The 22,346-nt window shown below is 35.8% G+C and overlaps 1 protein-coding gene across 3 annotated transcripts in view; it reads right to left on the bottom strand.

Moving 5' to 3' along the window:
- Window positions 1–9,364: 9,364 nt before the first annotated feature.
- The window catches only part of LOC141300060 (uncharacterized), an 80,771-nt gene continuing 67,789 nt past the window's right edge, over window positions 9,365–22,346 (bottom strand). For all 3 annotated transcript variants that reach the window (XM_073830359.1, XM_073830360.1, XM_073830361.1), the window contains one exon: window positions 9,365–10,593. In XM_073830359.1, coding sequence (XP_073686460.1) covers window positions 10,522–10,593 — 72 coding nt within the window. In that variant the 3' untranslated portion in view covers window positions 9,365–10,521. The remainder of the gene's footprint in view (window positions 10,594–22,346) is intronic.

Here is a 22,346-nt window from a genome sequence, read left to right as displayed (position 1 = left end):
ACTAGTGTGATAAAACCACTTAGTTACCTTGATGTGCATCCAATTTCTTAGACCCTGTCATGACCATGTGAAGCCAGTAAACACAGTAACTTTCCACAGTATGTTCAAGGATACTAAAGAGACTTTTACCTAGAGCATTAGTACACAAGCATCAACCGAGGGACAAATTTATCATCTGATGTGTCTGACAACATGCTTTGGCTGTATTTATACTGATTTATTATTTTAAAGAAACAATCCACAGACAGAAATAATCACTCATTAGACAATGTGGCTCAGATTGAATGCTGCTGCATATCACGAGAACTGTGTGTGTGTGTGTGTGTGTGTGTGTGTGTGTGTGTGTGTGTGTCTGAGTTATGCCATCTGTCTATGACTGTAAGATAGTATGAAGGGCACATTCATGAAGCAATAATGAAAAGATCAAAGCAATACGTCATGTATTAACCACAATTTATCAGGACAAAAACATTTTGATTTTACCAGTTTGAAGTGAAGCAATGTATTCCTTAAGAAAGCACAGAGAGTTATAACTTTTGTGAGCTGTACTGTACAACTTTTTTGTAAAAAAAAAAAAAAGAGAAAAAAAGAAAGAAATGAAGACTAGGTCAGTCTCTGCTTCTGCTGTTTCACTGTTATTCCAAAGCCTTTTATATGAAATGATACATCTTATATGGTTGATCAGAATTTGTGGTGAAAAGATTATTTAATATTATATTTAAATATAAAAAATGTATTTAAAAATTATTTTACTAATCATATATATATATGGATTATCAGATATTATTTTAAAATTATAACTACATTTTGTGCTTATTTTGTTTAAAAGGGATTTTAAACAAGGGACAAATAATAAGAATGACAATACACTCTGATGCATGGAAGATGACAAATAACAAAGTAAAATGGCAATCCTACTAAGCTTTGCAGGGGATTGTCAACAAAGATGCCTCCTAGTGACCAAACTGTAAAAGATAAACACTGTAAAGAACTTTTTATACTTGAGTTTCTGCATATGCTATCATTTAATGTTGAAGCTTTGACTCTGATGCATTTTTGGCTTAAAAAGTGAGTGTTTATCGTAAACTGTGTGGACGAGTTGGACGTCTTATGAAGTGCAAATAATGATGGTGGAAACATTATAAACATTGTGTAGTCAATATAAAATATTGAATTATTCAACTGAATTATACAGGCTATTGAAAACTTGAACCTGAATACGTGGGTCTCACGAAACAAAATTAACATTTGAAAGTATGATTAGGTTTATGGAACATCCACACACAGAAATGGACAAAACTGTCAAAAACAGCCAATTTAGGAGTAGACAATGATAAGAAACGCCTACGAGACATAATTTCTGCCAAAGAGAACGACACCTGCTACTGTGTTTTTATGTTCCCAGCAGAAAAATGCATTTTAATTTGTGTTGTAGTCTTAATTTTTTTATTTATAGAGACCCACATGCCTGGCTAATTGACAAATTAGATTAATACATGTAAACAATTTTAGGTTACTTACTTTTTCACATCACTGTAAAGTCAACAGGGTTGTCCAGTATTCATGCCTTTTGAATTCATTCTGGTACTGAATCTGAATTAAGAAAGCAATGATAAAATATGCAGTTTGAATTGAAACTTTGAATGGAAGTAGAATTATAGAGATTCTGTCATCATTTACTCACCCAGAAGTTGTATGAGTTTCTTTCTTCTGTTGAACATAAAAGAACATGTTTTGGAAAAATATGGGAAATCAAACACCTGGCTTATATAGTATTTTTATTCCATATGGCTGCAAAAAATGCTTTACTTACTTAGATTTTTTGTCTTGTTTCCAGCCAAAATATCTAAAAATACTTCAATTAAGAAGGATTTTCTAGACGGGTAAAAATTATTGTCTTGTTTTCAGAAAAAACAAGTCAAAATTAAGTGTGTTTTTGCTTGAAACAAGCTAAATAATCTGCCAATAGGGTAAGAAAAATAATCTTGTTTTCTGTTTGAAATAAGATTTTTTTTCTTACCCCACTGGCAGATTATTTTTGCTTGTTCTAAGCAAAAACTCACTTAATTTTGACTTTTTTTTTTCTGAAAACAAGACAATAATTTTTACTTGTCTAGAAAATCTTTCTTAAGAAGTTTTAGATATTTTTGGCTGGAAACAAGACAAAAAAATAAGTAAGAAAAGCATTTTTGCAGTGCATTTGTTTAATGGTCAACATAAGAAAAACACTTACAGGTTTGGAACCACTTGAGGGTGAGTATGTTGACAGAATTTTCCTTTTTTTGGATGAACTACCCCTAAGGTAGCTAAAATTCAAAGAATTAAAACTACAACGTTAAGATAAACTGTAGAGCTGGCTTAAAGTCTTTGAAAGTTAAAAAATGTTCGAGGAAACTTTTAAAATTAAGTTTTAATGTTTATAAGGCTCAGTATTGTAAAGATGTTCAACATCCACCTTATTTTTGTAGCATACCAGCGGGAGCGGCCATTTTTAACTTGAACGTGCGAAGCTTCCGGTCGCCATGATGTGTCATTCACGTCCATTTATTTTAGCTTTACAAAAACAGTTCGTTATGCTACTTGGTGTTGCAAACTGTTACTTGTTATTATATTATTTTAATGTACTATCGTGATAATAAACAAACTGGTTTGTTGCGTAAACTGTTTGAAAGTTTACTTCACTTATTCTAGTTACTTACCGATCGCGGCTAATGAACCGGAAGTCTCGCATTCACAGAAAATAAATAGCATACTTCCGCGATGAATAATGAGGTGGATACGGTTTATTGTCGTACATATTTTCAACTGTGGGTGATGCAGTTGAGTTCATTCCCGATTAAATCATCAAACAGAGAATCTACAGCACCTAACCAACCTGAACACGGAAAAAAATACAGGTAACGTTGTCTACTGGTCATTTGCATATGTATTAATACATCTCTCTCCACCTCGTTCTGGTTTGTCCTCTCCGATGGAGTTGATCTCCATCTGTGGATTCTGTTTCTATGGAAACATGACACACGTGATTAGAACATTCTCCTCACAACGTGGTTCCTGCACAGTGGTCCTGCATCATCTTTACATGGGAAACATAATTAAACAAAACGAAGTAAGGTTTTTTTCTACTCAGTTCATGTATAACTTGCCCTGCAAACAAGTATAAATTATTAAAAAATGATAAAATATTAAGTTTGGGCTCTTGTAAAAGTCTTCTGAAGTCCAGATAGATCACGCACACAATTTAATGTTGATGAATCATGCTTAACTTTCTGCATTATTGAATAAAGGTGAATTATCAGCATTTATTTCATGAGTGCAGCTCTGGGAGGTTCTTGACGAATCGTCTTATACATCCCCACATATATTTAGTTTGAATGACAGCATGTGTTGAGATAAGTGACAGACATGTATCATGGGAATTTCTCACACCAAACCCACATATGCACTTACATAACTGTGATCGTCGAGCGTTAATAGCTGGAAACATGTTTGTATTTCTGCTTTGAATCCTCAGCTGACTGCTGGATTCATTATTCGCTGCTGAGCAGCACAAATACTTTGTTCTTCATTTCAGTACAATGAATGAAGTTAATAAAGTGGCTTATAAAAATAGCCATCTTCTACACACCATCACTTGAGCTACTTAGCAGAAAGTTCATTCAACATAGGTAACCCTGAACCACAAAAACAGTCATAAGTGTGCATTTTTTCAGAATAAATAAGCTTTCTATCGATGTTTGTATTGTTAAGATATGACAATATTGGGCCGAGATACAACTATTTCAATATCTGGAATATGAGGGTGCAAAAAAAATCTAAATATTGAGAAAAACACCTTTAAAGTTGTCTAAGGTAAGTTCTTAGCAATGCATATTACTAATCAAAAATTAGGTAGGAAATTATCTAAATATCCTAATAATTTTTGGCATTAAAGAAAAATCAATAATTTTGACCCATACAATGCAATTTTGGCTATTGCTACAAATATACTTGTGCCGCTTCAAAATATTGAGAAAATCACTTCAGTTTTCCAAATGAAGTTCATAGCAATGCATATTTCTAATCAAAAATAAAGTTTTGATATATTTACAAAAGGAAATTTACTAAATATCTTAATGGAACATGATCTTTACTTAATATCCTAATGATTTTTGGCATTAAAGAAAAATCAATAATTTTGACCCATACGATGCAATTTTGGCTATTGCTACAAATATACCTGTGCTACTTAAGATTGGTTTTGTGGTCCAGGGTCACACATGCGTATTGTCATCAGAATGTTTTATGCTCTAGAAAGATCATGCATGTTCAAAAGAGCATACATTTGAGCCAAGTTCATTTCGAATGCAACTTCAATAAATAAATAACATCATTAGGAATTAAGTTGCATTATTAGTGCAGGTATATAAGTGTTTGTCTAAAATGCTGTGGCATTTTGCAGCAGACATCACGATTATTAATTTCACAAAAGAAGTCATTATCAAAATGTCAAGACTCTTTTATCACACAACAAAAGTGCATAAATACTACAGGCTGTTAGAGTCAACTGCAACTTGCTTTATTTATTTATTTAAAAAGAGAAAAGTTATAAAAGGTCAGGTTTTAAACTCAAATCCCCTTTGCACACTTACCAAAAATACCAAGGTCGATTCAGGTAAATTTAAGACTGAGACAATATAAAAGACGTTAAAAGTAAAACTGAACCGTGAGTGTCCTCTGCTGGCCAGGACTAACATTACTCCTAAACGCAACATGTCCACACTTCAATACTTTTCCATGAGTAGAATACAGCGTGGAGCTGAAGTCTGGCTGAGATCCAGATGAACACATGCGGCTAATGATGATGATGATGATCACATTACTGCTGCTGCACTTCTTCATGGGTATCTGTCAGTCATCTGCTGCTCAGTGGTTTCACCAGATCATGTGTTCAATTCACCTCACCACATTATGCTAAACACGACTGAAATTAAAGAGCATCAAGGACAGTGTTGCGAGTAACGCATCGCAAGTAACGAAAGTTACATAATAATATCACTTTTTTCAAGTAAAGTAAAGTAAAGTAGCGCATTACTTTTTAATTGACAAGAAAATACTTGAGTAAATTTTCCCCCCATTATTGATTAAAAGCTCTCCTGTCCCCATGTTGAGATTAAAATGCTACTTTAGTTCTAGAATAAATGTGAACATGCATTAATTCATCTCACTCACTAAAAAAAACAGATACAGCATTCCTCAAAATGAATAAAAACAGTGAAATCCAACAGAAACCTGCAACAATTAAATGTTAAATAATACAAATCCCATTTTATTAACCAATGTCTTTGCTGCCGACCTTCGATGATTCAATTTATCCATGCTAATAAGCAAAAATTACTCAAATGATCTGACATTTGTTTGAGAAAGAGTTTAAATTTTTTCTTCTGAGGTCTACTGTACAGACGTGAATTTACTGTTCCCTAAGTCTGAGGCTTTTGGTGTAAAAAGGCTTTCACATTTGCCAAAACTTTTTATATTAAAAACAAACAAGCAAGCCCCGTCCAGGTTTAAAAAGTAACGCAAAAGTAGCGTAATGCATTACTTTCCATTTAAAGTAACTAAGTAGCGAAATACTGTATCGTAACTCGATATTGTAATGCATTACTTTTAAAAGTAACTTTCCCTTACATTGATCAAGGAACATGTCCCTACCCATTTCCAGCAACTACTAAATTGTCTCTGGCTTTAATATCCATAACACTAAAATGTGCGGTTCACCTGTCGACCAGATGATTACCTAATGAACTGTCACCAACTGAACTGAAGTGGTCAAACTATTTAATATTGAATTTAGCGACAACTAGCGAGCTAACCCAGTAGAAGTACTGACTGCATCGTGTAAACATGGCTGAAGGCACGAAAAGAAAAACCGAATCAATTGAGTGAGTCATTTACGCTGGAACCGATTGATTCAAACTCGTGACTTCGATCATTCAGTTCAAGTGATTCACTAGCAGAAACCAGATTTAAAGAGCCATTCATTTTCGAATGTCAGCATCGCTAGGTAATGATTTTAAAAAGCAGGTAGTGATGGGTGAAACAGACCTTTTCTAAACTCAGAATCGGTTAAACCATAGTGTCGCAAAACGATTTACTGTTTCGAAGGCTGCAGTCCGATCTCGTATCGCGAACCATTTGATTCATATCGGAACTTCAAATAGCGTATCGTGAATCATTTGGATCGGAACATCGGAGCCTGGTAGAGAATCATTTGATTTAGATTGGAACTTGCGGGTTCGCAAATCAATTAATTCTGGTCGCAATTTCGGCGCAGGTTCGCAAATTGAATGATCTGCGAATCGCGATCCATGCTCCGAATTACAGATCTGAAACGATGGTTCGCGAATCCGATCTGAAATGGTTGGCAATTCGCAAATCATTATTCAGATCGGGACTTTCAGATTTGCGAACCATCATTTCAGATCTGGAGTTCGGAATCGCATCACGAATCATTTGACTCAGATTGGAACTTTGGTACAGATTCGCGAATCATTTGATTTCGATTGGGGCTTTGGAGCGGGTTTGCGAATCATTTTGTGAATTGTTCACAAATCATTATTCCAGATCGGGACTTCGGAGAGCAAATCATTTGGCTGAGATCGGAACTTCAGTGCGGGTTCACAAATCATTTGATTAGATCGGGACGCCGAAGCGCATTATGAATCATTTGATATAGATCGGAATGTGTTCTGTGAATCATCAGCTTAGGACTTTGGAGCATGTATCGCAAATTATTTGATTTAGATCAGAACTTCTGAGCAAGTTGTGATTGTTTTGATTCAGATCGAAACTTTGGTGCGGGTTCGCTAATAATTTGATTCAGATCGGGACTTCGGTATGGGTTCGAGAATAATTTGATTCAGATCAGGACTTCAGTACAGGTTCGCTAATAATTTGATTCAGATCAGGACTTCGGTATGGGTTCGAGAATAATTTGATTCAGATCAGGACTTCAGTACAGGTTCGCTAATAATTTGATTCAGATCAGGACTTCGGTATGGGTTCGAGAATAATTTGATTCAGATCAGGACTTCGGTACGGGTTTGAGAATTATTTGATTCAGATCAGGACTTCGGTACGGGTTCGAGAATTATTTGATTCAGATCAGGACTTCGGTACGGGTTCGAGAATAATTTGATTCAGATCAGGACTTCGGTACGGGTTCGAGAATAATTTGATTCAGATCAGGACTTCGGTACAGGTTCGCTAATAATTTGATTCAGATCAGGACTTCGGTGCGGGTTCGAGAATAATTTGATTCAGATCAGGACTTCGGTACGGGTTTGAGAATTATTTGATTAACATTCAGGACTTTGGTGCGGATTCGCTAATAATTTGATTCAGATCAGGACTTCGGTACGGGTTCGAGAATAATTTGATTCAGATCAGGACTTCGGTGCGGGTTCGCTAATAATTTGATTCAGATCAGGACTTCGGTGCGGGTTCGAGAATAATTTGATTCAGATCAGGACTTCGGTACGGGTTCGAGAATAATTTGATTCAGATCAGGACTTCGGTTACGGGTTCGAGAATAATTTGATTCAGATCAGGACTTCAGTACGGGTTCGAGAATAATTTGATTCAGATCAGGACTTCGGTACGGGTTCAAGAATAATTTGATTCAGATCAGGACTTCAGTACGGGTTCAAGAATAATTTGATTCAGATCAGGACTTCGGTGCGGGTTCGCTAATAATTTGATTCAGATCAGGACTTCGGTACGGGTTCGAGAATAATTTGATTCAGACCAGGACTTCGGTGCGGGTTCGCTAATAATTTGATTCAGATCAGGACTTCGGTGCGGGTTCGCTAATAATTTGATTCAGATCAGGACTTCGGTACGGGTTCGAGAATAATTGGATTCAGATCAGGACTTCAGTACAGGTTCGCTAATAATTTGATTCAGATCAGGACTTCGGTGCGGGTTCGAGAATAATTTGATTCAGATCAGGACTTCGGTACGGGTTTGAGAATTATTTGATTAACATTCAGGACTTTGGTGCGGATTCGCTAATAATTTGATTCAGATCAGGACTTCGGTACGGGTTCGAGAATAATTGGATTCAGATCAGGACTTCGGTGCGGGTTCGCTAATAATTTGATTCAGATCAGGACTTCGGTACGGGTTCGAGAATAATTTGATTCAGACCAGGACTTCGGTGCGGGTTCGCTAATAATTTGATTCAGATCAGGACTTCGGTGCGGGTTCGCTAATAATTTGATTCAGATCAGGACTTCGGTACGGGTTCGAGAATAATTGGATTCAGATCAGGACTTCAGTACAGGTTCGCTAATAATTTGATTCAGATCAGGACTTCGGTGCGGGTTCGAGAATAATTTGATTCAGATCAGGACTTCGGTACGGGTTCGAGAATAATTTGATTCAGATCAGGACTTCAAAGCGCATTATAAATCATTTGATTTAGATCGGACCTTTGTGGATTGCAAATGATCAGATCAGGACTTCAGTACAGGTTCGCTAATAATTTGATTCAGATCAGGACTTCGGTGCGGGTTCGCTTATAATTTGATTTAGATTAGAACTTCTGAGCAAGTTTGTGATTCTTTTGATTCAGATCAAAACGGTTTCAGTTTGGTGCGGTTCAGGGCTTTGGAGCATGGATCGCGAATCATTCAATCTGATTCAGCTTGGGGCTTCTGAGCAGGTTTTGTGAATCATCTAGTGAACTGAATAATTCACATTCTGTGCTCGCAAGTCAAGATCTGAATTGATGGTTTGCAAATCATTTGATTCAGATCGGGACCCCGGAGTGGGTTCGTGACTCATTTTGTGAATTACATGATTTGCAATACGCGCTCCGAAGTCTGGATCTGAAATGGTTCGCAAATTATTATTCAGATCGGGACTTCGGAGTGTGGAACATTCGGTTCATTTCGGAATTTCGGTGCAGGTTCGGAATTCTTTAAATTCAGATGGGTCTTCGGAGCATATCATGAATCATTTGATCGAAACTTTGTGTATTACGAATCATCAGCTCGGGACTTGCGTATCACAAATTATTGAATTGAATGATTCATGATCTGTGCTCCTAGGTCTTAATTAATGGTTTGCAAATCATTTGATTCAGATCAGAATTATGGTGCGGGTTCACAAATGATTTGAGATCGGGACTCTTGGGATAGTAATGTGTCATAGTAGGTCATCTGGGTACTTTTTGCCAATTTTTAGTTTTTTTTTTCCGGACATACTACTCTTTTGGAGTACTGTTTTTTTGCAGTACTTTGACTTCAGATTCAGATTTGTTTTACTCAAATTTGTAAATAATCACCCTTCTTTTAAAAAAGACAACATATCACTAGATTTTTGATTCAAAAACATTTTTTTATTATTACAGATGTATCACAATCACGCACACCAAAATAAAAATATTCATACAGATAGGCAATTAGGTGTAGACATACCGCTTATAGATAGATATAAAGATATTTATTTTTCTTCTATGCAGACCGAGAGAACAAGATAAAGGAATCTTCTCTAAAACCAATTATTTACAAAGCAAATATTGAATATTATTATACAGTGAGTTTTCTTTGTTGTGTGTTCAAATACTTTCTGAATTCTGGAGCAGAAGGAATATGGAATCACATGTTTCAAAACCAGAACACAGAAATTAACGACTCAAAGTGCTTCATATTCATGCAAAGGCCAGTATTAAACAGCAAGAACGCTGGAATAACACAACGAAATCATTAAAATGTCCCGCATTCAGATCGAACTACGGGATGAAATAAGCTCACTATCAGTAGCCGAACGAGCGCTTTATGCCGCAACAACCACAGCAGAGATCACGTTTGGTTGCTCTATATTTTGCACGTCCGAATAAACCAGAAGCAACACAAAAGCAATTAAAACAGCAATTAGATTCTCCTCAAGTAAATGACTGAGTCACCCATCTCTGACGATCAAAAACACTCTACAAAACACACTCGCACTCACGTTACCCAGCTTATACAAACCACGTCATTTCATCAAGGTTACAGTACTAGAAAGTCTGAAAAAGTGTTATCACGTACACGACTTTACTCGTATTTACAATATCATTGGCAAAATAACATCTCTCTCTGTCAATAATTAATTCTTTATCTCTCAGAATAATCATAAAAATGTCACCAGAACCTCTACAAGACGCAACAGCAGCCATTCAGAAGATACTCGAATGAGAAACACACACGTCTAGTGCTCTAGTTCAATACTGAGTGTGTTCATATATACTGTGATGACTTATAGAGACCCAAAAACACCAAAAATATGAGGTTCGTCGGAGCTGAAGGTTGGCAAAAAGGTCAATATTGAAACGTGTCATTCCCTTAATTCACACAAACGATATTAAAACAGTCAGAAAGCTAAAGTTCTTTACCCTGCTTCATCTACCAACCGAGATCTAAATGAAGACAATAAAAAAGCGAGAATACAAAGAAAGAAAGAAGGAAGGAAAGAAAGAAAGAAAGTGTGTGAGGTGTGTTAGATCTTTCTGGAGTCTTTAGTTTCGAACAGCTTCATCCTCTCCTGGACTGTCAGTCCCTCCTTCAAACTCTGAAAGAGATAGAGAGAATGATGAGATGAAAGGGAAAAGAACTGTTTTTATACTTAAATATAAATACCAACAATTCTTCAAAAGACTTCAGTATGCACATTGAATACACCGTTAAATTGCAATCTTTAACTGAGCGTATAATTACACTTTTATGACCAAAATTCAACCTTGATATCATTGCTAGCTGAAGCCATAAATGTTAGAAATGAAAAATTATTTTAAATCAGACTGGATGAGATCACCAAAATCATTCAGAATTAAATTATATTTCCTGCTAAATCAATCAATAAATATGCGTACTAAAATAAATATAAAAAAATAAATGCTCTGCTGTATATAATAGCCTAAATTAAATTCTAATGAATAAATAAAAACAAAAAACAAAAAAGTATACATTTAAGTATAAAAAGTATGATTAAAGGAAAAAAAGCAAAAATATGATCAAATAAATTAATCAAAAATAAATAAATAAATATGCATACTAAAATAAATAAATACAATAAATAGATACAATATATTCTCTGCTGTATATAATAGCTTGAATTAAATTGTAATGAATAAATAAAAATAACTAAAAAAGTATGAAGTATCAAATTAATTAATCAGAAATAAATAAAATATGCATACTAAAATAAATAAATAGATAAAATATATTCTCTGCTGTATATAATAGCCTAAATTGAAGAATAACAAAAAATGCAAAAAGTATAAATTAAAAGTATAAAAAGTAATAAAACTAAAAAAAAAACATTTATAAAAAAATTAATAAAATATATTTTTTGCTGTATATAATAACCTAAATTTAAAAATAAATAACAAAAAAGCCAAATGTATAAATTAAACGTATAAAAAGTATAATGAAAGAAAAAAGAAACAAAAATCAAATCAAATAAATTCAAATTCAAATCAAAAATAAATAATTAAATACAAACATTAAATAAAATATATTCTCTGCTGTATATAAAAGCCTAAATTAAATTGTAACAAATAAAAATAAATAACTAAAAAAATTCAAGAAATATAAAAAATTATAAGTAAAAAAAAAACACAGAAATAAAATCAAATAAATGAAACAAAAATAAATAAATATGCATACTAAAATAAATAAATAAATACAAAAAATAACTCAAATATATTATCTGCTGTATGTAATAACCTAAATTAAATTGTAATTTATAAAAAAATAATAAAAAAGTATAAATAAAGGAAAAAAGAAACAAAAATCAGAACAAATAAATAAATAAAATATATTAGACTGTATATTAAATAGCAGACCTATGGCTCCAAAATAAGTAATTTTACCCAAGCTGTACTGTGTTTTAAAGACCATTAGACGGTGGGCCGAGTGGAGATTTCGTGTTTTCAAACGATCTGTGGTGAGGGATAACCCAGTTTTTTATATGTAACCGCTACGCTTTTCAACAAAGTAAATAAAAATTGTTGCCACTCACACACTTTGTCCATTACTATAATATCGATAACTTTCTCCAGGTTATTTTCCCGGCGAATAGCGCAAGCAACTACGTGCGGGGTCCGACCTGCATGACGTATTTGATGCCTTCATCCAATAGCGTGCATGGAAAGTGTCTGTGTTGGTGACGGTGACGCGTTTGTGAACACACTGGCGCGCTTCGCGCCCAGGATTTAAGATTGTGCTATTTAAGATAAGAACTATTTTACCTAATTTTGCTACATATTCAGTTTGACACAAAATGAGTACGTAGAGGTAACGATATCCATTTGTGCTGTTTTTATTTTATGTAATCACCTTTATTCATACGAGGTCCTGTCATTTCTTTGTAATCTTTAATAAATACACCCTTCTGATTTAACACATTTGACAATGGTATTGCTTGGAAACACAACGTCATGAAAAACGAGACAGACAATACTCTTTTTCCGCCCATGTTTACTTGGAAGAAATGGCAAAACATGAAGTGCTGTATGCATATATTTGAGGGAAGTGGTGGACCCACCATTCCCTTCACAGACATAAGTTGGGAGAAATTTATTAAATCAGTGTTTCTGTGGAAAGACCTTGAGGGCAGAGAAGGTATCAATGCAGAAGAGGCAGTACAGGCATACAAGTTACACAGCCATGAACCTACAAACCAGTTAGTCAAACCAGCTAACACTGGCTACCACAGGGAGTGCTACAGCCATTTCACAAATATCACGAAGATAAAACGAGCACAAAGGAGAAGAGAGAAGGCAGTATTAGTTGAAGAAACTGCAAAGGAAGGTTGATATTATGTTGTATAGACAGGCGGTGCAGTATTAGACACAGTACAGGTCTTAAGTTTGGAAACATTACTATTTTTAATGTTTTTGAAAGAAGTTTCTTCTGCTCATCAAGCCTGCATTTATTTGTAAAAAAAAAAAAAAAAAAAATACAGAAAAAAATGTAACATTGTTATATATTATTACAATTTAAAATGATTGATTTTCAATTTATTATACTTTAAATTATTTCTGTGATTTAAAGCTGAATTTTTAGGATCATTATCACATGATCATTTAGAAATCATTCTAATATGATTCATTATCAAAGTTGGAAACAGTTCTGCTGCTATAAAATCAATACTTTTATTCAGCAAGGATGTGTTCAATTGATAAAAAGTGTTAGTAAAGATTTATATTATTAGAATTTTTTTATTTATTATTTTGAATAAATGCAGTTCTTTTTAACCTTTTATTCATCAAATATATTAGGCAGCAGAACTGTTTCCAACACTCATAATAAATCAGAATATTAGAATGATTTGTAAAGGATCGTGTGATAGACTGGATGTCACATGTGACACTGAAGACTGGAGTAATGATGCTGAAAATTCAGCTTTGCATCACAGAAATAACTTTTTAAAGTATATTCAAATAGAAAACTATTATTTTAAATTGTAATAATATTTCACACTATTATTGTTTTTTCTGTATTTTTGATCAAATATATGCAGGCTTTATGAGCAGAAGAGACTTCTTTCAAAAACATTAAAAATAGTAATGTTTCCAAACTTTTGACCTGTACTGTACAGTGCAGTATGGACAGTAGTATACAGTTAAGATAGTATGGTTTACAATAATATAAATTAAATATATTATATATGAGCAAAAAAGATATACAGTATGAACAACATATACAGATATATCTGTATGTTGTTCATACTGTATATCTATTTTGCTCTTATATATAATATATTTAATTTATATTATTTTTTGTACTAATCTTATATTGTTACTGCAACTACACTGCACATATATGTGCAGTGTAGTTGCAGTAACAATATAAGATTAGTACAAAAAACTACACAAAATTTGTTGGCAAACTTTTACATTGGCTTGAAAAGGCCTAGCCCGAAAGTAAAATATGATAGTAAATATTAAATAGATATTAAATATGATATTCTACAACGGCTATGGCTACTACTAGTTCGCCAACTGAAACGTTACCCTACTAAAACGACACTAACGAGACGCTTACACACGTTTGAACAACACAGTGTACAAAACAAACATTTTATATAGATATCATATTATAATTAAATGAATACTTCAAATCACACAAAGAATGTCCTTGACGATGATCAATGCGCTGCTGCTGCTGCTCGTGTCTTAAGATAGCTAAATCATCCGTGTAATGGTGCGTTCACACCGGACGCGACTTGCGCGGAAAAAACGCGCTATTCGCGCGTAGTTGAACGCTTGAACATTTGAGTTTACTCGCGCCATTCGCGCGGTAAAATTCGCGTCATTCGCGCGTGACATTTTCTTCACAACAGACGCGAATTCGCGTCAAGGGAGGGGCTTCTGCCACTCGTCAGCGGGGAAGTAGTTGTAAAATAGGTAGGGCTGTTCGATTCCGAAAATTTTGGAATCGATTCCGATTCCGATTCCTGGTTCTGGAATCGATTGGATTCGATTCCAGAATCGATTCCTCACTGTTGTTTCGATTCTTTTTCGATTCTTGTTTTTTAGATTGGAGGAAGCTAATTTCGCAATAAATGCAGGATGTAAAGGTCGTATAATGTTACCTTCTCATAATATGAAGCTTCTTTTGTAGAAAAAAAAAAAAAGATATAAGAGCTATAATTTCGAAATAAATGCAGGATGATATAAGAGCTCGTGGTGTAGCTGTCAATCAGATGCGCTCTCGGCCACCGACGTGCTCTCTGCGTTTCCTTTCAGAGTTATCATTGGCTGATAGAAAGATTAAAAATAGCATTTATTTAAGATGTAAATAAGATCAAGACCCATTATGATCTATTCTGTCGTGCAGCGCTCAAAATTGTGGACATCATGAGCCAGTTCTCCCGTAAAATAACATCTGAATCGTTTTTTGAACTGGTTCATTTAAATGATCTATCCGAACGAATCTTTTCGTGGAAATGTATCAGACTATAATAACTATTAGCGAGCAAGAGGCAAATTAATGTGTGCTTCTCAAACTGAAGGCTGCATCCTTAAACTCAGACGAGTTTAGTAATGAGTCGTTTTTATTACGTTTATTTTCATCAATCGACGTTTGATGACTTGCAGCCGAAATATTCAGCCTTCATGGAATGCAGCCTTCCGTTTAAGAGGTAAGTTTTGTTGAGCTGAAAACGGCTCTGAATGAGGAGTCGATTCCCCTTGAGAGGATCGATTCCAAACGTTGGAATCGATTCTCGATTCCCAATGCCTCGGAATCGAGGAATCGATTCTTTTTGGAATCGATTCCCAGCCCTAAAAATAGGTGAATGAGCTCAATTTGCCAGCTTTAGCTTGCTTGTAGTCTCAATATGTATGTATATGTAGGTTAAATTGAGTAAAGAGCGTTTTTTAAAACTAACCAGATTGTCCGATCTCTTCACTCACTTTATTCTTAGCAAGATCCCTTTTATTCCTGTTTCTACAAAAGTCCAAAGATGTATCGTACAGCTCCGAGGAACCACAGACAGCAACGGTGATTTTGTCCGCCATTGTTGTTTCGGATTTCTGCCTCCGTCACTGCTAGAGCAAGCTCCTGATTGGTTACCGCGGCGCGGAATTCCGCCGAAGTTCAGATTTTTGAACTCGCGCGAATGGCGCGGCCGCGCCATTCGCGCTATTCGCGCGTTTCGCGCCGCCTCATTCGCGCGTTTCGCGCCGCAGGATGGCTATTCGCGTCTTTGCATTGACTTAACATGTAAATCACTCGCGCTTGCCGCTTCATTCGCGTCCGGTGTGAACGCACCTTAACAGCTGTTCTAAATAAACTACATCTGATTGGTTAATAATAATCCTGTGTCAATATCTTGCCGCGCTATTGGCTCAACTGATATAGTAGGCAACCGCGTTTGCCTGCATATTTACTGGTCGCGAATTATGATTTCGTGGAAAATGTGCAATAAATGGGAGTGGCAACACTTTTCATATCGTTGAGAATAAAACAACCGTCCCAACTTTACAAATCCAGGTTCTCCCTCCATGGGGATCATCCATTTCAAAAAGTAAAGCAGATACGGACCCTCGGCCCACCGTCTACATGTCTGTCTAAACCACTAAAATGACCTGCACTGCATTCAGCTTTTATGATTTCCTATTATTATCCATTTCACCCAAGGCAGACCGAACCTTGATTCATTCAGCTTTAAACTTCACCTCTGTGTGGCTCACAGCATTTTTAATTATGGGAACATGCACATTCCTTAAAGGGACATTCAGGGAGTTTTAAACCAAAGCCTGTTTCTATATTCACTTGGTTTTCTCTAAACTGTTTAAGATCAATTTCTCTGTCATTCACTGGCTGTGGTTCCTTCATTGTGCAACAAGACACCAGCAAAAGACGTTCACATGAACACGCTGTACTGACTAAACACACGCGCTGGTGTCCGATTTCTTTATTATTACACTATTAGATCTGTCTCACTGCCTTTGAGAACTAAAAGGGACACATGACACTTCATTTCCTCATGTCTTTAAAAAATGAAGAATTTTTAGCTGCACTCTGGGGAACGCCATTTAGAGACAATTTACCCCAAAAACTACACCTAAATAGATTTAAAACAAATTAAAGATTACTTTGGAAGTAAGAAATATCCTTAAATATCCCTTTAAGTTGTATAATGTATTCAGGGATTATCACACAGGAGAAAACGACAATGACACACAAAGCCTATTCAGACTAGGGATGCACCGAATCCAGATTTTTGGGGTTCGGCCGAATACCGAATCCACTGTTTAAGATTCGGCCGAATCCGAAACCGAATACCGAATCCTACTCGCATCCTTAATTACACGTTTTTAGCTGTGACTGTCCAGCTGCCGTACCTGAAGTTGCTGCATTTTGGCTGCTGTCTGTAGATTCCTTCATGCAAAACTCGTATTCTTTTGGATGTTTTAGGGGCCGTTCACATGTAGCGTCTTTTGCGCGCTCAAATTCGTTATTTTAAATGTAGATGCGCGGCTTGCGCGCGCATAATGGAAGCGCCGCGCACGCGGTGCGACGCGCTCGTTTTTCCAGGCGCGTCCGCGCCGCATCGAGATAAAAACATCTCAACTTTTCAGAATGCAGCAAGCGCTCCGCAGCTTGGAGCTAGAGCGCAGCTGATGGTTGCTTAGAAACGGCAGACGCTTCCGGAGCGCAAGCGCCCGAGCGCTTTGTTGACAAGGAAGAAAGAGGCGCGCCTAGCGTTTTCCACGCGTTTTTAGGCGCGACATGTGAACGGCCCCTTAGACGCAAATGTTTTAACATCGGCGATATGTTGTGTACTGCTTAGGGTCCTTGCCACCACGAGACAAATTGGCATTGCAAATTGAACATAAAGCTCGACTTGAATCGCCTTCTTTTGGTGGAAAGTACTGCCAAACAAAACATTTTTTGCTTACGAGTTCCATTTTCAGATTCTTACAGCCTACTACATTCGAACGGGTCCTATGTAGCCTAAACACCTTCACGTAATCAACGGCCGTGTGACGTCGTAGTGCAAGTCTAGGGTTCGGTTTCGGTGGAAAATAAATCTAAGGTTCGGCCGAAACCGAACCCCGTCAAAAAGCCCAGGATTCGGCCGAATCCGAATCCGAATCCTGGATTCGGTGCATCCCTAATTCAGACGGTAATTGTTTTACATGTGAGCTACTTCAGCTTTTACAAGAGCTAGACAAAAGTCAGTGTTTTTATATACTTCGTCACACATGAACAACTTCAGCTAGCATATTGTCAAATAAATGCAGTGTAAATGCAATGCAAATGTGCAAACAATTGCCATCTAAATAGGGCTTTAAGAGCTAGTTCACCCAAAAATGAAAATTTGATGTTTATCTGCTTACCCCCAGGCCATCCAAGATGTAGGTGACTTTGTTTCTTCTGTAGAACACAAACAAAGATTTTTAACTCAAACCGTTGCAGTCTGTCAGTCATATAATGGCAGTCAATGGACTCCACAGCTTTGAGAGTAAAAAAAAAACATAAACAGATAAAACCAAATTAAACCCTGTGGCTCGTGACGATACATTGAGGTCTTAACACACGAAACAATCGGTCTGTGCAAGAAACCGAAAAGCATTTCTATTATTATTTTTTTTAAATAAAAGTTTTTGTTTTCGATTTGAATTATTCTAAAGTAGTCATTCAAAGCTTTCTACAGATATACTTATCAAGTCTGTGAGGCAAATATTCACTGAGTTTTTGAGGAGTGACCGAAAATGCAGAAAACGCATACTGTTTGTTCCCTTTATTTTATAAAAGCACAACGGTTTGTTGATATTGTGAGTGCGCACAAATCCAAGTAGACCCTTTACAGTTCCAAACAATGTATTACTCTTATCTTTATAAGCAAAAGTTAATTTTTGACGGCAAATTTTAAGATGTTTCCAATGCAAGTGATCACGCTGGTGGCTTCCTGTCCTGTAAGACGCACTTTAGCCTTCACTCTCCGCACAGACAATTGGATATGTGTCTAACAGCGCACATTTATATAGGTTAAACATTTAAACTAACATTGTAATATGCTTGAGCTGTTTTATATCTATAGATTTTATTATAGGCAAGTCATGAGGCTAAATAGATCAAACATAGGCTATGATCAACTCAGTCAAACGGCCGCTTGGTCGTTACTTTAAAAAACAAAAAACGTACATTAAACGAACGAAAAATGCTCCAAACATTTTTTCTAAATTAACTTAATAAAATAATGAAACGAAATATAATCACTTTGCCATTACATACAAAACTGAACTATTTTAATAGCTGAAACAGTAGTAAATACGGGTAGATACGGGAAAGACTGTATCTTGCTTTAGTTTCATACGAATTACATAATCAGAAAATTTTCATTTTCGATTTGAATTCATTCATTTAAAAGTAGACACTTCAAGCTTCCTAAAGACACAGGCCTATTTCTCATGTGTCTGTGTCAAATATTTGTTGAGTTTCGGTTCATATTTTTGACCCTGGACCACAAAACCAGTCTTAAGTCGCTGGGGTACATTTGTAGCAATAGCCAAAAATACACAGTATGGGTCAAAATTATTGATTTTTCTTTTATGCCAAAAATTATTAGGAAATTAAGTAAAGATCATGTTCCATGAAGATTTTTTGAAAAATTCCTACTGTAAACATATCAAAATGTAATTTTTGATTAGTAATATGCATTGTTAAGAACCTAATTTGGACAAATTTAAAGGTGATTTTCTCAGTATTTTGATTTTTTTGCCCCCTCAGATTCTAGATTTTCAAATAGATGTATCTCGGCCAAATATTGTCCTATCCTAACAAACCATATATCAATAGAAAGCTTATTTATTGAGCTTTCATATGATGTATATATCTGAGTTTTGTAAAAATTAACCTTATGACTGGTTTTGTGGTCCAGGGTCACATTTGTGACGTGTAGAAAGTTGCTCATGGAGTTTGTTTTGTTGTTATTGTCAGTGTACACAAATAAAAGTAGGCCCCTTTTAGATTCGATTGATTTTAGTATTATCTATAGCTGAGTATTTAAGGTTTCTCTATGAATCAGGAAATACTGAAAGTGAGCGCACCGGTGCGATCTGTCACTAGTATACGTCACTCTTTGTTTACACAGAGATTGTGGGTATGACGGCTACTCAAAATGGTAAACTTTCCTGTCTTAAAACCGCTTATAACAGACTATGCAGATTTGTCCTTGGATGCCCTTTTCTCACCCATCATTGCACAATGTATTATGCCCTGAATTGGCCATCTTTAAATATAAGAAGACAAATGCACTGGTTTCAACTAATATTCAAATGTATCCATTACAATTACCCGCTTTATTTAAAACAGTATTTTGTTCCTATTACTTCAAATTATCATTTGAGGCACTCTGTTCAGCTTTATTTTTCTGTCCCCCGAGCCAAGAAGACAGTTGGCAAAAGAGCTTTTATGTTCAAAGCCACTTTAGATTGGAATAACTTACCTTCCGATATTAGATCCATCACTTCATTTGGGATGTTTAAGCATACCTTGTCTTCTTACTTTGTGATTGACTGCTCTTGTAATGTATGATGCTGACACAATGTGAATATATTTAATCTCAAATGTATTTCTGCCAATTTGATCTAATGGTTGTAAAGTTCGGTATATTTCGGTTAATATTATTGTGGGTTTTTTTGTGTGTTTGTGGTTCTGTATGTATTTGTTTGTCCAATATGTATAATTGTACTCTTGTTTATTTTATTACTGTTCTTTTGTGATGGTCGTGATGTATTTTAGGACCCCCTTGAAAACGAGATGATGCATCTCAAGGGGTTTATCCTAATAAAATAAATTTGACAATTGTAAATACTTGTGCTTATCCTGATTGTTGCAATCGATTAAAAACTAAAAGATTACATTTGCTTGTGCGAACTTATCTGGGAGTGTTGACTTTTCACTGACTCCTAACATTTGAGCCTGATCAATTAAAGTTATGGTTGCTTGCTCTCCGTCACACACCGGCTGTTGTGAACGTGCTTAAGACAGTTGGATATTGCGGTGAATCAGAGGTAAAAAATGATAAAAATACGGTTCGGTTTCTTGCACAGACTGATTGTTTGGTGTGTTAAGACCTCAATGTATCGCCATGAGCCGCAGGGTTTAATTTGGTTTTGTCTGTGTATGTTTTTTTGACTCTCAAAGCTCTATGTCCCATTGACTGCCATTATATGACTGACAGACTACAACGGTTTGAGTTAAAAATCGTTGTTGTGTTCTACTGAGGAAACAAAGTCACCTACATCTTGGATGCCCGGGGGCTAAGCAGATAAACATCAAATTTTCATTTTTGGGTGAACTATCCCTTTAAGTCTACTTGAACACAAAACACAAACCGCAAACACACACACAAAGCAAGAAACCCCAACACAGAAACAGTCGGAACACATAACATTCAGATAAATGAGATCTGTGCAGGTTATGTGTCGACCTGCCAAACCGGGTTAAGTTGCAGGTGATTTTCAAACTGTCAGGAGGTGTAGGGCTCATGCAGGATTCAAAGGCTGTGTTCACAATGGAATAGTAGCTTAATAAATACTGCACAGGATATAATGCATACCGCCTTGCATTTTAAAAACAATAGGCATCATATAACTATATTGTTGACCTCAGTGCATGTGAGTGGCATCCAGTTATCTTATGCATTTAAATTGTGCAATTAAATTGTCAATTCACTGCAGTAATTGCTTCTGGTTCCTCCATAAAACAGGAAATGGAAGGTCAGGTACAGTATGCTGTGCAATTCGCTCCATATTCCGTGCAAACACAGCCGGACTCTGACAAGAGCGATACCTGCTTCACCTGTAGGACCTGATGGGGTCACAGCGGTCAGCTACCCCCGACCAACCCCTCACTCTCTGCCTGACAGGACAGCACATACATTGTGAGGATACACACACACACACACACACACACACACACACACACACACATATACACACACAGTGTTCCACAATTCACAGAGATAAATACTAGGGCTGTCATTGAAAAAAAAAAAAGATTCTTCGAATTTACCATCATCTGAGAAAAATGTACATAAAAATAAAAGAATAAATAAATAAATACATACAGTTGAAGTCAAAAGTTTACATACACCTTGCAGAATCTGCAAAATGGTAATTATTTACCAAAATAAGACGGATCCTACAAAATGCATGTTATTTTTTTATTTAGTACTGACCTGAATAAGATATTTCACATAAATGACATTTGCATATAGTCCACAAGAGAAAATAATAGTTGAATTTATAAAAATGACCCTGTTCAAAAGTACATACACTTGATTCTTAATACTGTGTCATTACCTGAATGATCCACAGCTGTGTTTTTTTGTTTAGTGATAGTTGTTCATGAGTCCCTTGTTCATCCTGAACAGTTAAACTGCCTGCTGTTCTTCAGAAAAATCTTTCAGGTTCAACAAATTTATTGTTTTTTCAGCATTTTTGCGCATTTGAACCCTTTTCAACAATGACTGTATGATTTTGAGATCCATCTTTTCACACTGAGGACAACTGAGGCACTCATATGCAACTATTACAGAAGGTTCAAACACTCACTGATGCTTCAGAAGGAAAAATCATTCATTAAGAGCTGGGGTGAAAACTTTTGAACACAATGAAGATGTGTACATTTTTCTTATTTTACCTAAATATCTTTTTTTTTTCATTTAGTGCAGCTCTTTAGAAGCTACAGAAGATACTCAAATGTTTCTCAGAAGACAAAATAAGTTAGATTTACCCTGACCTCCAAATTCAAAAAGTTTTCACCCCCCAGCTCTTAATGCATGGTTTTTCCTTCTGG

Source organism: Garra rufa, chromosome 24 (genome assembly GCF_049309525.1).
Source record: "Garra rufa chromosome 24, GarRuf1.0, whole genome shotgun sequence".
Lineage (NCBI taxonomy): Eukaryota > Metazoa > Chordata > Actinopteri > Cypriniformes > Cyprinidae > Garra > Garra rufa.
The sequence above is the reverse complement of the archived record's forward strand: the minus strand, read 5'-3'. Positions and strand labels throughout refer to the sequence as shown.